This window comes from Onychomys torridus, chromosome 16 (assembly GCF_903995425.1).
Source record: "Onychomys torridus chromosome 16, mOncTor1.1, whole genome shotgun sequence".
In the NCBI taxonomy this organism is placed as follows: domain Eukaryota; kingdom Metazoa; phylum Chordata; class Mammalia; order Rodentia; family Cricetidae; genus Onychomys; species Onychomys torridus.
The window spans coordinates 65,956,788-65,978,893 of NC_050458.1; the positions used below are offsets into that span (position 1 = coordinate 65,956,788).

Here is a 22,106-nt window from a genome sequence, read left to right on the forward strand (position 1 = left end):
TGTGAAGATGGCCTTGTAGCCAGGCTCCCAGTTCTATAGCTAATGGAGTGGGCCACAGTGTCCTCTACAACCTGAGAACATGGATTCTGTAATCCCATAGTACTCCTGTAGGCTGCAGGACAGTCTGTCCCGATGCTGAAATTAGATTGTGTTGGGGCTCTGGAAATTCTCGAGGCTCACAATTCAAGAAGCTGCCACAGTGTGTGTGTGTGTGTGTGTGTGTGTGTGTGTGTGTGTGTGTGTGTGTGTTGGGGGGGGGCGGTTCAGCAGAGGAAGTGACGTCAGTCTGAGCTGCTAGCCATTGTCTCCCCCAGCCTCTATTCCTGCCAGAGGCTCAGACTGAGGAACTAAGGTAGGCACCATCTTCCTCTGTTTGTAAGACAGTCCACTATGTACCATGCTCGTTAACACAGGGGGCTGAAACCCTGGAGGTGTTTCTAGGGCTACAGCAACTGGCTTGGATTCTTAGTCGGCGGTTGTACTTCAGAGTGTGGATACTCACCCAGGCTAAGAATAAAACTCAAGTCTTGCCAAGGAAGGCCTAGACTTTCACCCACACTCCCAGCCTGTACAGCAGGGTCAGGAGGAAGATGGTCCCTCATCACCATTACCGCCGGAGCCCTTCTGCCTCACTCCCTGGCTGCATGCCCCAAATTCTAAAGTCCATCTGGTGGTTACGCACCCCCACCCCTCACCCCTTCATCCCATGGTTGAGGTCCCACCCCTGCTGGACATAAAGTCCAGAGCAGCCTCTCCCTCCATTCTGACCTCCCCTGATGCAGAGGGCAACCGCCAAGCCCTGAGGGGCTCGGAGGAGACTGACTCAGAAGGGACCTATCTGGACCAATCCGCGCCTCGTTAGCCCTAGCCTGACCGTTGATGGCCAGGACTGAGAAGAGGGAGGGGAGTATTAAGGGTGAAGGGGCTGGAGCTTAGCTTGAAACCAGAAAGATTTAAGACGACCCACCGGGGAGTCCCAATGGGCGGAGCTAACTTTTGACCAGACCCTCCCAGCCCAAACTAAGATCTCTCTGCGCTGTTCCTTAGGCATCCCGAGGAAACTGGAGTGAGGTAGGTGAGGACAGGTAAGTGGACTGCTACGTGGCGCAGGTCCCTCCCCGGTGCCCGCTCCGCTCCCTCCAGCGTCGGGAATCCAGGTTTCTGCTTCTGGGTGGGCGCTACCCTCATCCCCTCTCGGGGCCCAGGGTGACACCTCGGCTCCCGGCTCGGTCCTTGCAGCCCTGCCCCGGTACCCACGGGACCCCCTTGCCCGGGTTCGAGGCCCGACGTCCTCTTCGGGCCGTGGGGGCGCTGGGGCAGCCGCACCGGGGTGGGCAGCCCTCTGGAGCGCCAGGCCCTGCGGCCGGGAGGCGTGCTGGGCAATAGGAAACGGGTTATTAGGAGGGAGTGGTGGAGTCGGGCCAGGCAGGAAGAAGCTAGAATAAGAAACATTTTTGCTCCAGCCCCTTCCCAGTCCCGGGAGGCCGCCGCGCCAGCCGCGCGGATCGAGCCCTTCCCCGGCCCCAGGCCGGCTCTGGACGTGAGATCCCGGCCGCCTCCGGGGACGAGAGGCGGGGGTCCTGCCGCCCCGTCCAAAGGTGAGTTGAGGTCGCGTTGGGCAGAGCAGGACGACCTGTCCCCGGTCTCGGTGGACCTTTCCTTCACACAGATCTCAGAGACCTCTCCAACGGCGCGTGGAGGGGTCAGTTTTAGCTGGACGAGAGAGTCAGCAGTCCCCTCTGGTTGTGGACACACACCTGCCTCTTGATCCCACCTGAGAATGGGAGGGAGCCGGATGAATCCGGGTGGGGAACCAAAGGCGGTTACTCTTGCTAGGTGTCCTGAGGCCTTTAGCTTCTCTTCCCCAGTCCCTATCCGTTCAATTAACTCTCTCTTCTATGCTTATCTGTGAAAATAAAATGGGCTGAAATATTCTTCCCCACACGGGGCTCCCATGTCCCTCCAGGATGCTGGGTTAACCTAGGGGTGACTCCCCACCTTGTTGAAACGCCTCACAGAGTCCACGTTTTTCCAGACCAGCTTTTGCTAAGGAACTTGTCATCACAAGGCTATCCTCCCGAATCTCACCTCTAGCCCTGGAAGGTTACAGAACTCCCCTGCCGTAGGTGTCCTTTACACCCAGGCTAAAGGAATCCTAGCCCTTTCCCAAGGCTGGGATCCCAGACTGTCAGTCTGTCCGGAGAGGACTGCTCAGGCTGGCTACTTTCTTAGGCCTTCCTCAGTGGACACATTCCTGTTTATGAGCAGCCTCAGTGAGAGTTAGGATCGGCCCTCTCTGATCCCTCAGCTACTCTGTTTGCCCCCCCCCCATCTTCTCAATTATCTTTCTATGTAGTGTGTGGTTTTTCTCACACAACCTGTCAGATGAGAGAGAGATCATTGTGTCCCGCTTGTAAAAGAGAGGCCTGCTTCAGGCTTTGATCAATGACACCAGGAGACATCATCATGGCTGGGTTGTTTTTCTGAGATGGAACTGGCCTCAGGTTCTCAATCCTCCTGCCTCAGGAGGCCCCTGAGAGCTAGGATTACAGGTATGCACCATCACACCTGGCTTTTCATGCCACTTAACACATTGCCAAGTAACTCTTCCACATTTGCCTGGGAAACGACAGCACTCTTTGTGTGCCAATCTCATAGCTGTTGACCTCTGACCCCCACAGGAGCCTCCCCGATCTGCAGTGTCCCTGTTGATGGGGATTTCAGTGACTTACCATCAACGGTGGCATGAAAATAGTTGAAGGAACTTCCACAAATAAGGGATTTTAAATGCACCCTGTCTGCAGAGGGTAGTGAAATCTCATGTTGTCTGCCACATGAATCACCTTTGTCTAAGTATCCATGCTGCATACTTTACCTGCCTGTTGCTGGTCACCTAGTAGCTGTCAGGGTTATCAGATTGACTGTGCATCGCTGCGCTTGTGGTCAGGTAACCTTTATGTCACTTAACAATGGCCCAAAGTGCAATCGCAGTGCAGCGGGTGGTTCAGACACACCAAGGAGAAATTAAGGCGCTTCCTTTAAGCAGAAAGGCAAAGGTAAAGACAAACGCTAACGTGGTATTATTGTGGTTGTTGTGTTTTCTTACTAATGTCAATATCTTCTGTGCCTACTATACAAATTAAACTTTAGTGTCGGTATGGTTATGAGTAGAGAGGAACAGGACACGCAGTTTGGCCGTCCGTGGCTTCATGGACCCAGTATGGTTTGGAGATGCATCACCTGAGATGGGGGGCAGGCATTGCACTTTACCACTTGGAAGATGCCTCAGACTTTAAACCCCAGGCTGGTTCTGCTGCATCCCACCACTGCAGAGTTAGTAGACTATGAGGTGAATGCTGATGGCTGTCATATGACCAGCTGGTCTGGGAGGCCCAGTGAGTGCAGAGTGGGGAAGGTAGTTGAGTCTATCACAGCACTCTCTGCCTTGGGACAGTGTAGGAGGGCCCTGCCCCTGGTGGAGGCAGGAGAAAGATCGACAGCCACCATCCAGGCACACTCCCCTCTGGGGTTTCACCTGAGGCTCAAAGACTGAGAAGTCTGGCAAGGAACAGGTAGTTTCTGGGCAACGACAACACTGGGCAGTGAAACCTGAGGAGGGTACCAGTCAGTGACACCAGAGGACACATTGCTAATGTCCGCTGAGACCTGTGAGCCTGTGTCCTGGGGCTCACCTAACTCCAGACAGAGGAAAAGCAATGACTAAGGAAGGTTTTGCTGCTGGCCACCTACATTTACCAAGTCCTATTCAGCGCCTGTTTTCTATAGGAGTGTTCTGAGGCTCCAAAGAGACAAACCACTAAAGGGCAGTGCCTGGGACAGAGTGAGAACTCAGAGCAGTTTGCCTGCTATCGTTTGCCTGCGTTAACTAACGTTCGGAAGTCCTCTAACATTTGTGATCTCTGGCCAACAGTGGCGATGCTTCTGTCCACAGGAGATCTTTCACGCAGTTTTGCTAGGGAGTAAAAGAGAACCATAAGACCATGCTTAACCTGAGACGGGACTCGGTCAATGCCATCACATTCCCAGGGCATTCCCAGGGCTGGACCAGGAGTGACTTCTACATTACTGCTGACCTTCCTCTAGGCTGCTGACTCTTTTCTCCCACACCCATGCTTACCCTTACACCTTGGCAGTGCCGCCAAGCCTCTGGTCTTCTGTTATTCTCTTTCTTCCCACAGAGATGGGGAGGCACCTAGAAGGAACTAAGAGCCTCTTCCCTCCGTGGCCCACTTCCACCCACCCAGCGATGCCCATGAAATGAATGAAAGCAAGGAGACAGGTCTGGCTCTGTGCCAGACACCTTCCTCAAAGCCTGGTACACACCCAGATGGATCGGAATTCCCTGGGGAACTGTTTGCAAACACATGCTTCTCTTTTCTTCCCTTTTTTTAAAATCCCCTTCTCTCTTGGTTTTTGGAGTCCTGGTCTTGTTATGTCACTGAGGCTGGCCCCAGCGTTTGAAGTCTTATTTGGTAGTCCCCATCCTCCTGTCTCAGCCCCCAGAGAGCTGGGTCACAGGCACATTACCACGTACCCACCCAAAGTACGTTCCTTGCTGGTCTCAGACACTGTGGAATGGGTGACAGAGCAAAGGATCTACATAGCTAGCCCACTGTGGAAGGTTCTGATATGCGGTGGAGAGGCAAGGGGCGCGTAGGGGCAGTCAGGGAGGTGGATGCTTGTCCCAGAAGGATGTCTTGTTTGTTGCTAGCCATTCCCACCTCATGGCCCCTCCTCAGCTACTTTCTGGGCAGGTGAAGTCTCCCAATATGGTTTTGTGCTCATGGCCTCAGGACCCCTGCAGAGAGCTTGTCAGAGTCCTAACTGGCCTCTAGCAGGGGCAAGAGGCAGGAGGTCAGGCAGAGGCTGGAACACAGCTGTGGCAGCCCAGGTCTCTATTTCCTCCCCCGGACTGGGCCTCTGGGGCAGAGGAAACCCAGGCAGGAAGGCCAGGGCTGCCACGAGCCAGAAAGGCCCACCAAGCCCCTCAGCCTGACCCTAGACATCCTGCTTCCAAAGCCTCAGCATCTTGGGTCTTCGTTTGGTACCAAGATTAGAACATGGGCCCTGTAGTGTATGTGATTGTATGTCCAGCCCTTTCTCATGTCTCATCACCGGTCACTCCATGTGTTAGCTCCCTTAGCTAGGAATCCAACCTGTACACTCTGCTGTTAGACAGTCTGTGTTTCTGTCTGCCCCTTGTCCCTCTTGCTACAGCCTCAGCCCCTACCTACCCTCTGGTCCTGAGGCTTTGAGAAGTGAAGATCGGCACAGCTCTAAAGCCGTAGCTGATTGGGGTCCTGAGTTTCGGGTTGTCACACGCCAGAATCACTCCTCTTGCCAGTGTTCATCAAACTTCTGAAGAGTCAAACCCCAGGCGACTTTGCAAGGTCAAACATTCAGTGCCTAAGTGTGTTTCACTTCCTATACCACTGGCCCTTCCCCCACCCTTTCCCAGGACAAGAAGAGGGAAGGGGGCCCAGACAGCTCTGAGGAGGAAACAGACCCTTTACACCTAGGCACTGTCAGGCTGTGCATGGCTGCTACATGCCTGGGGGTGAAGGCGGGGTGGAAGATGGGGGGGGGGCTGACCCCACTGGCTCAGGACAGAGGGAAAGAACGGTGTGTGTGGGGGGCGTTTCTAGAGTCCCCTGTGGGACTCCTGGTAGGAAAGAGGATTCGAACACCTGGATGGTCCCCTCCCCTGGCTAAGCCTTACTCCCTCCTCTAAATCCAGAGCTGGGAGGGAGGAGGACTAAGCAGGTAACAATGCCGGTGCCACCCAAGTTTGATTCCCCAAATCCATGTAAAGGTAGAAGGACAGAACCAGCTCCACAGAACTGCCCTCTGACCTCCACACTGGTACCTTGGCACATGGGCCCTTAAACACAGACACAATAAAAAAATGAATGAAATAATAATAATAAAATCATGAAACTGGAGCTGGGGTTGATGGTTTGTAAGGTCCCGGCTCCAGGTGGCCCCTTTAGACCCTGTCCTTCTCCCAGCCTACCCTGGGCTCCCTGCTGTGCGTGACTCCAGCCTGTCCTATCCAGACCCAATCTAAACAATCTTGATTCCTGTTGCCGGCCTGGCGGGACCCTGAATGGCAGGAAGTGAAGACAGGAGCCTGTTTGTGTTTGAAGCAGCCAGGCATGGGGGGTGAGGGGGGGCACTGGGAAAGGGTGGGCAGGGGTGGAGGCTGGAGGGGTGGGCAGATGGCAGAGGACAGAGGAGCTAGGAAAGAGATGTTCTTTCCTCTGTAGCTGTGCCTTTCTGTAGTGCCTACCCGGGACCCCGCCCCAGCCTGCTCTTGTCTGAACTCGGCAGTGGGGCACAGAGCCGGGGGTCCCCTCCGGCTCTCATCATTTAAACACAGCTCTCCACCCTTCACCCCCAACAGATGGTTTCCATGGGGAAGTGAAGCAGGACTTCCCTTGCAGGCCCCGCCCTAAAGCCAGACGTAGGAGTCAGGAGGTGGCTTCCCTGCCTCCCCCTTCACAAAAAAACTCCCAGTGCTTCCCTCCGGGTAGGAGGGACCTTGTTCTCACCACTGCTGTCACATTGTGCAGACCTCACAGTCTCTCCTCTCCTCCTGTCTCCAAGGACCATGACCTCGGAGATCCCCAGAAAGGGCCTTCTGATGCTGCTGGTGGCCTTGGGCCTAACCAAGGGTGAGTGTGGGAGGGGCAGGGTGGAAACAGGGGTCTGAATGGAGGAGGCACCTGTAGACTTGACCTCCAGGAGCCTGGCTGGAGGGTAGACAGTAGGCGCCTATAGACTGGACCCCAGCTGCTCCAGCCCTCCTTTTTATCTTCTTGATACTGACTTGCAGGCTGAGGTTCCTTCGAGGATAGACCCTACATCTTGAGTAGAGGGAGTAGGGCAGGACCTGTAGCTGGGAGAGGAGGTCCTGGCACAGGCGGTAGACAGGCTGGCTTCTCAGTCTCCACTGCCTGTGTGGCTGGGGGTAAGGCTCTGAGGGAAGAACAGTAAGGGGATGGGATTCAAGGACCAGGTCTTGAGGGGTCTGCCTATGAGACAGAAGGGACCGGAGGAGGAAGTGGCTGGCCTCGTCGGACGGAGTGCCTGAATTTCTCCTGTCTCCCAGGAGGCGTGGTGAAGGCCTCCAGGGATCAGCTGGTGAACTGCACTTGTGAGAATCCACACTGCAAGAAGCCAACCTGCCAGGGAGCATGGTGTACCGTGGTGCTGGTTCGTGAACAGGGCAGGCACCCCCAGGTCTATCGGGGCTGCGGGAACATGAACCCGGAACTCTGCCTGGGACGCCCCACCGAGTTTGTCAACCATCACTGCTGCTACCGATCCTTCTGCAACCACAATGTGTCCCTGGTGCTGGATGGTATGTCCAGGGGCTCTTCCCTCTCCCCCATCGCCCCAGACGCTGCCCTCTCTGCCCCGCTTTCTTCTCATGCCCTGGCCCATACAGAGAGGGGGTGAGGAGGCAGGATGCTGGGATCTAACAACTGTCGGTGGTCTGGCTCGGGGTCAGGAGGGCCAGCCTGATGGAGCTGGGACTCAATGTCCCTCTCCCCCAGCCACCCAAACTCCTTCTGTGGAGCCAGATGTAGATCCCCATCTGCCTCTGATCTTGGGTCCCGTGCTGGCCTTGTTGATCCTGGTGGCCTTGGGCGCTCTGGGCTTGTGGCGTGTCCGAAGAAGGCAGGAGAAGCAGCGGGGTCTGCACAGTGACCTGGGCGAGTCCAGCCTCATCCTGAAGGCATCCGAACAGGGAGACAGCATGTTGGGGGTATGGGCCTGGGAGCACCTGGGACCCAGGGTGGAGGGTAGGTATGTGAACAGAAGCAACTATCTCAGGGGGTCACCCAAAGACGACTGTGAGAACCGAGCAGTTGTGTAACAGTGGGACGGTGGTGGAGAAAGGAGCTGTGGCTGATGGGGGCAGCCACTCAGCGACCACTTGGTATCCCTAGGACTTGCTGGACAGTGACTGCACCACAGGCAGTGGTTCCGGACTCCCCTTCCTGGTGCAGAGGACGGTAGCCCGGCAGGTCGCACTGGTGGAGTGCGTGGGTAAGCAGTGCATGAGCCAGGGATGGGGACCAAAGGCTGGAGAGGTCAGGGAGCACTTGCTTTCCAGGATCACAAGTGGGTCTAGCCTGGGGTCAGAATAAGGGATTCCGCTGGGCAGGGCATGGGTCTAGCCTGGGCCAGAATAAGGGATTCCACTGGGCAGGGAATGGGTCTAGCCTGGACCAGAATAAGGGATTCCGCTGGGCAGGGAATGGGTCTAGCCTGGACCAGAATAAGGGATTCCGCTGGGCAGGGAGTGGGTCTAGCCTGGGCCAAAATAAGGGATTCTGCTGGGCAGGGAGTGGGTCTAGCCTGGGCCAGAATAAGGGAAGGGATTCTGCTGGGCAGGGAGTGGGTTGGTTACGGGCCAAGGTAAGGTCCTTCTGCAAGGACAAGTGTGAGATAAGCTAAGGGTAGCCAAAGCTGGGACAGGATGTGGATTAAGTTACGTAAGAATTCGGGTTTAGGGAGAGCAATATGGCTCAGAAGGTGAAGGCCCGTGCTATCAAACCCGATGGCTCAAGTTCAATCCCTGGTGCATACTTGGTGAAAGGAGAGAACCGTCTCCTTCAGGTTGTCCTTTGACTGCATATGTAACCCTAGTCAGTGTTCATTACACACATGCGCACACACAAATAAATAAACGTAATTTTAAAGAATTTTAAAAGCTGGACATAGGGGCTCATGCCTTTAACCCCAGCAGCACTCCGGAAGCAAAGGCAGGAAGATTTCTGTGAGTTCAAGGCCAGCTTGGTCTAGATGGCAAGTTCTAAGTCGGCCAGTGACACACAGTGAGACCCTGTTTTAAAAAAAGTAAAAATTCAGGTTTTGCAGAAGGGGTTTTCATAGCACCCACAGTTGGGTGGGGGCTTCTAGGACGTGTGTATCTAGTCTGTGACCCTTGCTCTTCCCTTGTCCATCGGAACTAGGAAAGGGCCGATATGGCGAGGTGTGGCGTGGTTCGTGGCATGGTGAGAGTGTGGCGGTCAAGATTTTCTCCTCACGAGATGAACAGTCCTGGTTCCGGGAGACAGAGATCTACAACACAGTTCTACTTAGGCACGACAACATCCTAGGCAAGGAGGGGACACATCCGCTGTTCCAGACCTTGGTGTTCCAAGCCCCTTAGCTCAGGGCTGGAATACACAGAACACTGCGCCTTGGTCTAACCCTGAGTGGCTCCCAGACCTCTTCAGCCTTTAACCTCTGCCTCCAGCCACATCATCAGTCTCTGCCCCAGCCCCTTCTGAGTCCCTCAGCCCTCGGGTCCCCTCTCCACTCCTTCCTCCTCGGTGCTTTGACTGAATCACACCTTCTACTTACAGGCTTCATCGCCTCCGACATGACGTCGCGCAACTCCAGCACGCAGCTGTGGCTCATCACCCACTTCCACGAACACGGCTCCCTCTACGACTTTCTGCAGAGGCAGCCGCTGGAGCCCCAGTTGGCCCTGAGGCTAGCTGTGTCCGCGGCCTGCGGCCTGGCACACCTGCATGTAGAGATCTTTGGCACTCAAGGCAAACCAGCCATCGCCCACCGTGACCTCAAGAGCCGCAATGTGCTGGTCAAGAGCGACCTGCAATGTTGCATTGCAGACCTGGGTGAGCAGGAGGAAAGGGGTGGAGCTTCGCAGGTGGGTGGGGCTTGTATGCTCAGCTTGCCCGTTTCTGTAGAGGACAGAATTGGTACTTTAAAACCTGTTTTCAAGCCGGGGCACTCAGGAGGCAGAGGCAGGTGGATCCCTGAGTTCGAGGCCAGCCTGGTCTACAGAGTGAGTTCCAGGACAGCCAGGGCTACATAGAAAGACCCTGCCTCAAACAAATTGTTTCCGGCCCAGACTCCTTTGACCATTCACTCGACTTCCGGAAAAGGGACAGGGAGGTAGGAACCCGTGTCTCACCCTGACTTCTCTGAGAACACGGCTCCTTCCAACCCACCTCAAAGTTCTACTGTGTGAAATGGGTATCATAATGCATTCTTTGCCTGAGAATGCTATAAAGCAAAGGGTACATGGGACAGACGGTCTCCCTCCGGCCACCTCAGGGCTGGCCTCCATTGCCCGGGTCTCCTGTTTCTATCCGTTTCCATCCTCACTGCATCTGACTCTAGACTGGGCTTCCCAGTGTGAGAATGGCCACCTTCTGTGGGAGCCCTGGAGGACTGACGAGCCCAAAACCCACAGGACTGGCTGTGATGCACTCCCAGGGAAGTGATTACCTGGACATTGGCAACAACCCCCGAGTGGGGACCAAGAGGTACATGGCACCCGAGGTGCTGGATGAACAGATCCGAACTGACTGCTTTGAGTCGTACAAGTGGACAGATGTTTGGGCCTTCGGCCTAGTGCTGTGGGAGATCGCCCGGAGGACCATCATCAATGGTGAGGGCCCAGTACATGCAGGGTGTGTGTGTGTGTGTGTGTGTGTGTGTGTGTGTGTGTGTGTGTGTGTGTGTAGAAACTGGGCTTCCTTATGTGGCCTGGTGCCTGTGACCTGAGGGTTTGAAACTAGATATCCCAGCATCCCTTCACTGCTATGCATCAATTAGTTCAGCACAAATGGACTTTGAAGGTTCATCTGAGGGTGTGGATCTGGCCTTGAAGTCTTGAGTTAGTTACAAACACAAACCCATAAATATTCAGAGCTGGGGATATAGCTCAGTGGTAGAATGCTTGCCTAGCATGTTCAAGGCCATGGGTTTCAATACTAGCATGGGGGTGGGGTGGGGCAGGGCAGCAGCTAGGCTAGCATTTATTGAGATTAACTGTGTGCCACAATGCATACTCTGAAGGGGTTGTCTTATTGAAATCTCCTGTTTGGTAGGAGGTGGCACTGGTCAGTCAGATTGCCTGGATTCGGTTTCAGGTTTTGTTATGACAGTGAGCATTTTAGCCTCTCTATGCCTGCTTCCTCATTTGTGAAATCAGAATTAAAAACATAACTGTAGCTGCAAAGCTGATCCGAAGTAATTATTTAGAACACTATCTAGAAGCTGGACTTTGTGGCCCACACTTGTGATCTCAGTACTCAGGAGGCAGGATTGCTCCAAGTTCAAGGCCAGCTTGGTCTGTATAAATAATGAGTTTCAGATCAACCAGGGCTACACAGAGAGACCCTGAAAAAAAAGAAAGAGGCAAAAAAAAAAAAAAAAAAAAAAAGCAAACAGTGCCTGGAGCTAAATATTAGTCGTCACTGTGAAAAAGTTCCTACATAATATTATTCCATTTTATGAGAAGAGTCTAGGTTCCCAGCTCACTAGAGGCAGCATCAGGTCTTGGGCCAGTGCCCTCTGTCACTGTGGCAATTAAATGTTGACTTTTGATTCCTGGATTTCTTTGCTCACACGTACGTGATCTGGTGTCTGCACTGCCTGCCTGTGGCGGCCTCATCGCTACCGCTGATTGCCGTGGGAGACCCTAACTTGGAAAGGCTGGTAGAATCACCTGTCCTGTGCAGCCCTGGGGTTGATGGCCTCTCCGTCCCAGGGTAGATGGAGGACCACGGGTTGACTGCCGCAATGTATGGCTTTTGTGGAGGCTGTCTATGACCAGGGTTGCCAGAGTCCTGAAAATTTAGGACAATCCCCAGGCCAGACTAGAGCCCTCTCATTTCCTGAGCGTCTACCAGGAGCCAGCCTTTTCCAGCCTCACTTTTCCTCAATGGTCCCCTGTTGACAGCAGAGATCCCGGTGTCACCACTCTCTCAAGTCTCCTGGGGGCTCAGATCCCTGGGCATGAATGGCTGGAATCAGCCCTGGGAGGCTGGAGTTGGGGAAGGGGCACCTGGATGAAACCAAAGAACTCTTGGGCCTGGCTGCAGGCAGGAAAGGAAGGGCCTTGGGCTCCTGGGGCGGAGGGGAAACTGTCAGCTCCACAGACTCCCAGTGCATTATAAACACTGTAATCTGGTGTCAGCCCCGGCACTGATTAAAGGCTCATTAGACACGCTCAGGCCTCTGCAAATCACTGATTAGGGCGCCAGCGGCACAGGGGCGGCCTGGAAGCCCGCCATCGGGAGAACAGCTGGTGAGGGCTTCATTGAAGTCTTGGCTACATGGTCACAAAAGCAGCCTGGGGTTGGGAAGCAGGAAGAGGCACGGGACTGCCTCTGACCCCACAGACACACCTTTCAAAAAGGCTCCTATTTAGGTACCCTCAGGATAATGTGGGGGAGTGGGGGACACTGTTGGCTGTGTGATCTGCAGAGGCATGAGCCTTCCCTGATGGTGAGTAGATAGTATATAGACCAGGGGAGAAATCTTTTCCTCTTAGGAGAGGTGTTTTGTTTTGTTTTCCTGTCCTTTGTCCCTGTTCCAGACGTACCATAGATGCAGCTGAGAGGTCAGAAGCACGGGTTTGGTGTTGGGTTTCGGCCTTGAATCCCTCCTCTGTCACTCACCACCTGTGGATCCTTAGAGACAAGTCCCAGTCTTTAGAGCCACTGTTCTTGTTAGTGAAGTGGACCTACAGTGTCACAGTCCCCGTAGGCTGCCGTGAGGATGCAGAGTGCCAAAGGACCCTGCCTGGCCCACAGGAAGTGCTCTGCAACACCAGCTGTTAGTGTAATCAGTCAAGGAGTGGTACCCAGGCCCAGGATGGAAGACAGCGGAAGGTGGAAATGAGATCCAGCCTAGGGCGCTAGGACTGGCCAGGCTGTCTGAGTCTGGTGCTTCTCAGCCTAAGTTTCTTCATCTGTGACAGGCTTGGTATACTACGCACAGCAAGGAGCTACCATGAGGTCTAATGGAAAAGCATGTAATGTGCTTATTAAGGCAAAGACTACCTGGGAAACACAAAATACACAGTAATTCCGTGCACTACATACAGTTATGATGTCATAGGGTAGGACCCTTCTAGTGAGCAGTATGGTCAGGCAGTTAGCTCCAGATCCCTTGGGACAGAAACCAGGCTAAGTTGTCCCCTGGGTGCTCTCTGGTCTCCTTAAGTCCCAAGTAATCGCCCTATCCCCCTTGAATCCCCAGGCATTGTGGAAGATTACAGGCCACCCTTCTATGACATGGTACCTAATGACCCCAGCTTTGAAGATATGAAAAAGGTGGTGTGCACTGACCAGCAGACTCCCACCATTCCTAACCGGCTGGCTGCAGATCCAGTAAGGCCTCTGCTGTGGCTGGGCTGGGCTGGGCTGGGGCTGGGTTGGGGCTGGGCTGGGGCTGGGCTGGGCTGGGCTGGGGCTGGGCTGGGCTGGGGTAGGCTGGGGCTGGGCTGGGCTGGGCTGGGCTGGGCTGGGCTGATGGGCTGGGCTGGGCTGGGCTGGGCTGACTGGGGCTGGGCTGGGGTGTGCTGGGGCTTGGCAGGGGTGTGCTGGGGCTTGGCTGGGCTGGGGTGGGCTGGGCTGGGCTGGGGCTGGGCTGGGGCTGGGCTGGGCTGATTGGGGCTGGGCTGGGGTGTGCTGGGGCTTGGCAGGGGTATGCTGGGGCTTGGCTGGGGTGGGCTGGGGTGGGCTAGGGAGCTGGGCTGGCCTGGGCTGACTGGAGCTGGGCTGGGCTGGGCTGGGCTGGGGCTGGGGCTGGCCTGGGCTGATTGGGGCTGGGCTGGCCTGGGCTGATTGGGGCTGGGCTGGGGCTGGGCTGGGGCTGGGGTGGGCTGGCCTTGGCTGAGCTGGCCTGGGCTCATTTGGGGCTGGGCTGGGGTGTGCTGGGGCTTGGCTGGGGTGGGCTAGGGAGCTGGGCTGGACTGGGCTGACTGGGGCTGGGCTGGGCTGGGCTGGGCTGGGGCTGGGGTTGGGGCTGGGTTGGGGCTGGGCTGGGGCTGGGCTGGGATGGCATGCCATGGATTGGGGTTGATTCTTGGCTGAGATTTCTGGGTTCAGGATCTTGGCTCCACAGCCTCTGTTTCTTGGATAGATCTTGGGTGTTCTGGGTGTTCCCACACACACACCAGGCTTGTGCATCTCTCGCCTTTCTTGGACCTCCTGGTCAATCTAAGATTTTTAGAACTTTTTACCTTACCTGTAAGAATCAGAAGGCCTCTGCTAAATTTCTCCTGTTAGGTTTTTGTTGTTGATTTTTATTTTATTTTTCAAGACACTCCATGCTTACACAAAGCAATACATGTATATATAAAAATATATGTTATATGTATACATATACATATATAATGTAATGTAATATAATATAATATAAATGCTTCTAAATATTCACTCTCAGACATGTACACACAAACACATGTAGTGAGACACTTGGTATCTTGAAGAACAAAAGTTGTTTTTTAGCTTATTTTTTTGTTGTTGTTTTGTTTTTTTGTTTTTCGAGACAGGGTTTCTCTGTGTAGCTTTAGAGCCTGTCCTGGATCTTGCTCTGTAGCCCAGGCTGGCCTCGAACTCACAGAGATCCACCTGTCTCTTCCTCCCGAGTGCTGGGATTAAAGACATGCGCCACCAACACCTGGTCTTTTTTTTGAGACAGGAGTCATACTATGTAGCCCTTTAAAAATCATCATAAGAGCTGAGTGTGGCAGGACAGGCCTTAATCCTAGCACTTGGGAGGCAGAGGCAGGTGGATCTCTGAGTTCGAGGCCAGCCTGGTCTACGGAATGAGTTCCAGGACAGCCAGGGCTACACAGAGAAACTCTGTCTCAAAAAAAAAAAAAAATCAAAAATAAAATTCTTCTTTCAATTTTATACAAACATAATGTATTTCTACTATACTCCCCTTATTATCCTCTCATCCCCTCCCCCAGCCCCTCCTCTCCCAAGAAGTCCGCCTCCTACTGCTCACTCTAATATCCCCACTTTAGTACCTGGCATACACTAAAACTCAATAAATTTTTACTGAAAAATAATAAATATATAGATGTGTACATAAGAGGCCACATGGATGCACTCCTGTGCACGCACATCTATTCACTCCTAGGAACCAGAGGAGGCAGGCTGCCGTATCCAAGGGCCACTGAGCTTTTTGGGATAGGCTCCTTCCTGGACAGAGGCACTTTGGGGGCAACGCCCACCGTTGCCACACTCTCAGTCACAGTACCCTGTGCACCAGGTCTCAGGCTGCAAAAGGCAGCACAGGCTTCCAGAAATACCCTTCGTAGTGGATCCTGCAAGAGGTGGGGGTGGAGCCAGGTGCTCCACAGAGGCTGTTCACCAGGATGGGCTCGAATCTCCACTTCCTCCCCTGCTCTCTCCTGCTTGCTTTCTGCCACCATCTTCCACATGCTACTTCTTCCTTCTTCCGTCTGTCCATCCCTCCTCACCCTTCCCTTCTCCCTCTGTCCTGTCCAACACTTGCCCATCCTGGCCTTTCTCCTTCTATGTCTCCCGTCCTAAGCGATTGCCTCCTCACCCTGTGCTCTTTCCATCCTCCTGACTGATGTACCTCTCCTCTCTCCTCTGCCGCCTCTCAACCCCCAGGTCCTCTCCGGGCTGGCCCAGATGATGCGGGAGTGCTGGTACCCCAACCCCTCTGCTCGCCTCACTGCACTGCGCATCAAGAAGACGTTGCAGAAGCTTAGCCACCATCCAGAGAAACCCAAAGTGACTCACTAGCCTAGGCTCACTGGACTTCCTCCGCCTGAAGTGTGTGGTGGGGCAGCAGATGTACCCTATCTGGGTAGAGGTAATGTGAGTGTGCACGCTGCCCTGTGTGGGCCTGCACAGCTTGGCCCCCAGCCCATCCAGCCAAAAATACAGCTGGGCTGAAATCCGATCGCCTTTCGTCTGGCCTGCTCAAAGTGGCCGGCTCTCTGACGCCTGGCTGGGCTTCCCAGCCCCAAAGGCCAGCAGGGTACACCCCTACCATTCCCAGGGCAGGGTAGCCAAGCCAGGGAATCCCGGGCCCAGATCCTGGGCTTGCACTGTCCCTTACCCTTGGTCAATCTTACTGCCCCACTCGAGCTGCCAGGATGGCACGAGGCCCGTCTAACTTGGGCAGACACTCCATCCTGCCAGGCATGGCCCAGCGGAAGATGCACAGAGCCTCAGTTTCTCACTGTGGGTTTTTATCAATTCAGTGATGCCTTACAGTCGTCCTGGCTAGAATGCCAGTCTCTCAGGAGAGGTGGCGTCTGACCCTGCTACCCTCTGTCCCTTTACCATCCCAGCTGTCTTGTTAGGGTGTTGAAACCCAAGGGTCCTTTGAGGAGAAGGAAGGTGTGGAGAGGAGAGCCAGCGTCGCCCCGTTCGACAGGAGAGGGACTTGGCTGTCTTAGGATCTTAGACTTGGCCCTGGTGTCCTTCGAGGCTTCTCTGACCCCAATTTTCACGGAAGCTCGGCCTGTGTGAAAGCTCAGCCCAGGACAGGCCTTCCCTGTCATTTGCCTCAAGCTGGGGTTTGGAATAACTGAGTCCAGGACAGCCTAAAGACTCCTGGTCGACTCCCCAAGCCCCAGTTCTCTCCTGAAGCTATACATGTGGCCACCCTGGGACTTGGCCTTCTTTGTCTCAGGGCTCAGGGTGGCTTCCTCTGGGCTCTCCAGGACTGAAAAGAAATTCGGCCCCTGTCAGAAGTCTCCAGCTACCAGGGTTGTGCTCCCTCCTGGCCTTGACTCTGGCCGAAGCCCACACCCTAGGCCAGGCTTCAGAAAGTGTACCTCAGGAGAACTTGGCTTAGGAAAACATCAAAAGTCTGGCATGGAGAAATGTGAAGGGTGTATGCCCATGTGCTGAGCAAGTGAAACTGAAGCCTAGCCTAGAGACTGAAGAGAAGTGGATGGGAGACGGGGCTTAAGGAGGAGAGTGGGGGGCTCAGGCCTAAGACCATCCTCAATTTTAGGAAGACCTGGCCTAGAAACCCTTGGCCGTCATCGCAGGGAGAAACGACGGCTCGCCTCGCTACACACACACACACACACACACACACACACACACACACACCCCGTGACACCATGGGTGCCTCTGTTATGCGTCTCCCCAACACTTCTGTTTCTCAAGCCTATCTCGGCATCGTACAGGGACCAAGGAGAAACCAGGAACTGAAAACAAAGTAGACCAGCGTTTCCCAGACCAGCGGGGCACAGTCGGATGATTCTCTGGTCACCGGAGCCAGGGAATCGCCTGAAGGGTTTTATTTCTACTGGACTTGGGAACAAATTCATCTTTGGACTCCAGAGCCAGCTCCTCCAGGGCTCGGAAATCCTAAGTGGAACGAGAGCATCTGAGGGAGGGGTTTAAGTGACGGGACGTGGAAAGGAAAGGGGCTCTCCAGAGACAACTGTTTCCAAATGCTTCTAAGTGCAGGTGTGCGAGTGGAACCTACCCTTCTGCACTTAGAGATACAGTTTATGGGACACACTTAGCCGGCGACACGCATGTATGTATTAGGTCCTCAATAAATCGTAGTTGGCCCCTGAGTTCCTGCTACGTCTTCTAAGGCTAGTATCTCCGCAGTGGTCCAGTTGCAGAGGTCCAGAGAGAACCCGAGGGGACGGGAAGTAGAGGATCCCAACGCACACATCACCAAATCGCCCTTGGATAAGACCGCTCTAGAAGGCTCCCTTACCTAGAACCACGCTGGGGCTCAAACTTAAGATGCCAGCACCGGTAGGGAGCAGCCTGAGCCACGCCGGTCACGTCGCCCTCTGCTGGCCACCGCGCTGCCCGAGGCCGCCCCGCTCCCCGGCTGGCTCCTCCCAGCAGGCCGACCGCGGCGTGCGTGCTTGCGTGCGTGCATGCGCTCAGCTGTTCTCGGCGGCAGGGACTGCGCCTGGAAACCACACCTAGCAAAGCAGCTTTTTGCGTCCTTACTCAGAGGCAGCTTCGCCCCTCCCTCCTCAGTTCCTTCTTAATTCCCTGCTCAGATGCTCTCCACTCCTTGCCTGGAATCAGCCCACACCCCCAGAATGAGAAGCCCCCCTTACCTGGAAACCTATCCCAGCTCAGATAGGACCTCATGCTCCTTCCCGCCCTACACGGGAAATGGTGAGCGGCATGCCACCGGAGGACAGAGACTGAAGGAACCTCTTGTCCAGCCCAGAAATACAAACTTTCTAACGAGAGGGTGCCCTAATTCTTTCTGCGGTTGACAATTTGGTGTACTTCCCGTACCTCCACGTGGGCCCAAACCTGCAGCCCTCTGCACTGAGGTCATGGACCTCCTCCCTGGCACACACCAGGCAAGACCTTCCCAGAGGAATCTGGAGGAAGCCCCCGGATGATGGGGATGCTAAAAGCGTCCCTAGACTTCCACTTTTTCCTTCCTCCAGAGCCCACAAGGTTCGGCGGCCCCACTGGCACACAGATGGACACAGTGTGGTTGAGGACTGGGAAAAGGGTAGTGGGAAGAGGGCAGTGAGGGATTTCCATGTAGGCTGGGCAGGACCTGGCAGGACCCACCCTTCACCATGCTCTTAGAAGAGTCCTTGCGAGGTCACTGTGGCCCAGGCTCTGGGCCACACACACATCCCCATTACTGCCTTGGAAAGAAGAGAACCCATACGTCCTCTTGGTTTCTTTGCCCTGATTTCCTTGGGGGAACCCCAGCCTCCAACTTCCTTATTCCATATGAAAAGTGAGGGTGCTCCAGATGGCAAGCAGAGTGAAGGTGTGGGGCCCTACAGCGTGGCCCTGATATTTGAGGCTCAGCTCTTCCTCTGCCAAGGTACCCTTGGTAGCCAGGCCCTCATGGACAGCTCTTTCCCTCCTAGACTCCACCCTTCCACAGTCCTGCCTCACACTAGCCTGTGAGGAAGGTGCCCTGCTTCCTCTGGCTTATCCCTCACATTAAAATCAACAGCCCAATGCCAGGCTTAGCGGTGCACTCCTGCAAGTCCAGCACCTAGGAGGTGGAGGGAGGGAGATGAGGATTTCAAGATTATCCTCAGCTACAAAATTATTTCAGAGACCAGCCCGGGCAACAAACGAACAAAGAAATGATTAGCAGCCCAATGCTTTGAAAGCCCACCCTGAGGTAGGGTGGGTGTGTGTGTGTGCCCAGTCGAGTGTCCCAGGGATGGGACTATGGTAGCTCCGGATGGGCGACTTTTGAAACAAGCTGCCTCCACCAGGGCCGCATTCAGTTTGCTAGAAATAGAGACAGAGGGCTTCTTGACTTTGCATACAATTTGCATAATGTCATAGACACACTGTCTATTTTCAGGCAGTTTCCAGGTTCAAGTGCTGCCACCGCTGCCCTGAGGGGTGTCATGTCGAGATGAGTTTCTTTTCTGTTCTTTCTCACCCACCCACTCGTATTGACCTACATCTCACTGCAGGAGCACACGGGGGCAGGGGAGGGCTGTCCAGGGAGAAGCCGGAGCGCCTACCACCTCCATCACCCACAGCCCGCCTGGATGCTCAAGGGCAGCCAACAGCAGCAGATGAAGTACAGGGTTCAGGTACTCTGGCTCCTCTCCTGCCTCTGCTACCAGAACTGCCAGTCTGAATGTTCAGCCTTCTGACAGTTGAGAAAGAGGAGGAGGAGGAGGAGGAGAAAGACAGCAAGATAGATAAATAGATTAACCTGGGCTTCAGCTATCCAGAAAGCCTTGCTTGCCTCCAGATAATCATGTTAGGGCAACGAACCTAACAACCTTCAGCCAGCCACTTTCCTGGAAGACCCCTCTGAGGCACCAGAGTCCTAATTTGATGATTTTTGTTTTGCAAAACCGAGTTTAGAACTTAACCTTTCCTCTCTATAGTGACCAGGGTGGCCTCAAACTCCCCACCATCCTGCCTCAGCTTTTCAAGTACTAAGGTTACCAGCATGTCACCATACCCAGGTGGTGACAGATATCTCTAAAGCATCTGATGTCTAGAAAGAAGTCAGTCCCTCCTCCCCTCCAGCAGCAAGTCTATGCTGAGTGAGCACCTGCCTGCCTGTCCCCTGGCTGAGCCTGTCCTGTGGCTATACCCTTCACTAGCACCAGCCTAAGAGCTCAGAGGCAAACACCCAAAAGGGCTCCTTGGGACGAATGTCACCAAGCTACTCGTGACCTTGGCTGGTATTTGCCCCTTTCCTCCAGGAAGGAGGGAGACTGGCTGAGTTTAAGAAAAGACAATTCTCACTTTATAGTGACTTGTCCTTGGTCACTGAGGCTCTGGGCTGGGGCTCCTCTCAGGGCTTCCTCCTGTAGACACTCTAGTCTGAAATGTTGGAATGTACATTCCAGCCTTCACTGGATACCAGGCCTATGAGTCTGGATCCTGGAAATCCCAAGGCAACTCAGCCAGGCCGATCAGCAGCAAGGCACTACCCAGAATTCCTAGCCTTTGGCGTCCAGTCCCCCTGGACCTGCCTCATCCCTTCAGGCAGGCGTTTCCTGTTGATAAGAAGCTCCCTTACAAACACTGATAAAGAGATGAAAAAGGAAATCGACAAGCTAGGGTATAACGGGTATTCGGTCTGCCTTTTCTACCCCTCTGCCACCCTCCCCCTCCAGCTGCTTCCCAGAACTAAGTAGAAAATAGGCCCCCACCTCCACACGGGGCCTTATTCTGGAGATTCCAGGAATTTGGCCTGAAGACTTGCATAGTTCTCAGAAGCCAGCCCTGGCATAGCCTGTCCTGGGAGGGAGCTTTGGGGGCAGGAAGCATTGGGTGCTGAGTCCCTAAGTCCAGGGGCAAGGCAGAGGCACAGAAAGAATGGTCCCACAGGTCGGTCCATCTGGGCTCTTCCCTGCTTCCACCTTCTCCCTCTTCCCAGAGGCCTGTCTGGATCCAAGTTGTGATTCGGTGGCTGGCTGGTCTATAATTAGTAGATTTTCCATCTTTCTATGCTCAGGCTTATTGATGGAAAGTCTCATTAATTTTGACTCTCCTAATTTGGAACCTATGATCCCTTCAGGACAAACCATGTGGCAGATGTTTAGCAAAGTCAAGCAAACAAGTTTTTAAGGCGTACTCTACTGGGCTCATAGGGTTTGGCTTTGTGGCAGCTGATTTCTAACTACCCTGCCTGTAGTTAGGCCGATACGCCACCAGGTGGGTGAGGAAGCTCAGCCTGCCTCTGGACTTCAGGTTGTCCTCACTCAGGGACAGAAGTTGTCGCGGTTTGCTGTTTTGAAATTCTTCCCCCGCCTCCTCCCCACAGACGCAATTCCGTACTAAAGCTGGCAGACACACACAAGTGAACTAGGCAGTTCTGTGTGCTCGAGGTTTAAAAATTAACTAGCCTGGGCATGTAGCACTGTAGCTGAACATTTGTCTAGCATGCACAGAGCCCTGGGCTCCATCCTCAGCACCACAAATAAAACGTAATAAAAAGGGCTGGAGAGATGGCTCGGTGTTTAAGAGCACTGGCTGCTCTTCCAGAGGACTTGGGTTCAATGCCCAGCACCCACATGGCGGCTCATAATGGTCTGTGACTCCATTTCCAGAGGATCCAATGCTCTCTTCTGGCCTCTGTAGCCACCAGGCACACAAGTGGTGCACAGACATACGTAGAGGCAAAACATCCATACACATTAAGTGATAATTTAAAATAAATAAATAAATAAAGTTTCCAAAAAAGAGCAAAGAAGTAGCTACATACAGTTTGGAGACTGTCTCTTCATTCTTAACTATCTCCAGTCCTGGTTACCACCCAGCAAAGCCCTCATCCTGCCCTGTGGGTCTCCATTGCACTTTTGACACTTGATAGAATGGACAAAGGTGAGAAAAGAGTTTTATTCTCATTGACATCTTGATGCACAGTTAAGAGCACTGGCTGCTCTCACAGAGGCCCTGGAGATTGATTCCCAGCACCCATATGGCGGCTCATGACCATCTGTGAGTGACTCCAGTTGTAGGGGACCTGAGGCCCTTTTTTGGACCTCCTTGGGCACTAGGCATGCATGCACAGACACACAGGCAGAGAAAACAACTGTTTCCACAGATTTAACTTCCACCTGGAGGAGAATGTTCATGAAGTCATTGCTTTCCTTATCTGTAGGCTACTTTTTTTTTTCCCAGTGCTGAAATGAAGCCCAAGTCCTCAGGCATGTTAAGCAGCATGTCTGCCACTGGACAAGGGGCCCAAGCCCCTTGGCTGCTTTGGAAAATGTATGGATTCAGGCAGTTCTAAAACAAATGTGGGTGGGAAGACACCGCCTCCCTGTCCTTGCTGCTCTGCTGTCTAGGTTCTCAAAACCCCAC

The 22,106-nt window shown here is 54.1% G+C and overlaps 1 protein-coding gene across 12 annotated transcripts; it reads left to right on the top strand.

Annotated features, from left to right (window-relative positions):
* Positions 1-1,013: 1,013 nt before the first annotated feature.
* Acvrl1 (activin A receptor like type 1) lies at positions 1,014-17,386 on the top strand. 12 transcript variants are annotated; one of them, XM_036208450.1, is made up of 13 exons: positions 1,014-1,085; positions 1,464-1,598; positions 4,200-4,336; positions 5,239-5,411; positions 6,628-6,695; positions 7,133-7,384; positions 7,581-7,792; positions 7,977-8,076; positions 9,006-9,152; positions 9,402-9,677; positions 10,259-10,456; positions 13,057-13,187; positions 15,450-17,386. In XM_036208450.1, the coding sequence occupies exons 5-13, from the start codon at positions 6,632-6,634 to the stop codon at positions 15,582-15,584; spliced, it is 1,515 nt and encodes a 504-aa protein (XP_036064343.1). In that variant the 5' UTR covers positions 1,014-1,085; positions 1,464-1,598; positions 4,200-4,336; positions 5,239-5,411; positions 6,628-6,631; the 3' UTR covers positions 15,585-17,386. The 12 variants fall into 12 exon arrangements, with proteins under 12 accessions (XP_036064343.1, XP_036064341.1, XP_036064340.1 ...); XM_036208448.1 differs by having other exon boundaries at positions 4,200-5,431; XM_036208447.1 differs by having other exon boundaries at positions 4,200-5,411.
* Positions 17,387-22,106: the final 4,720 nt, after the last annotated feature.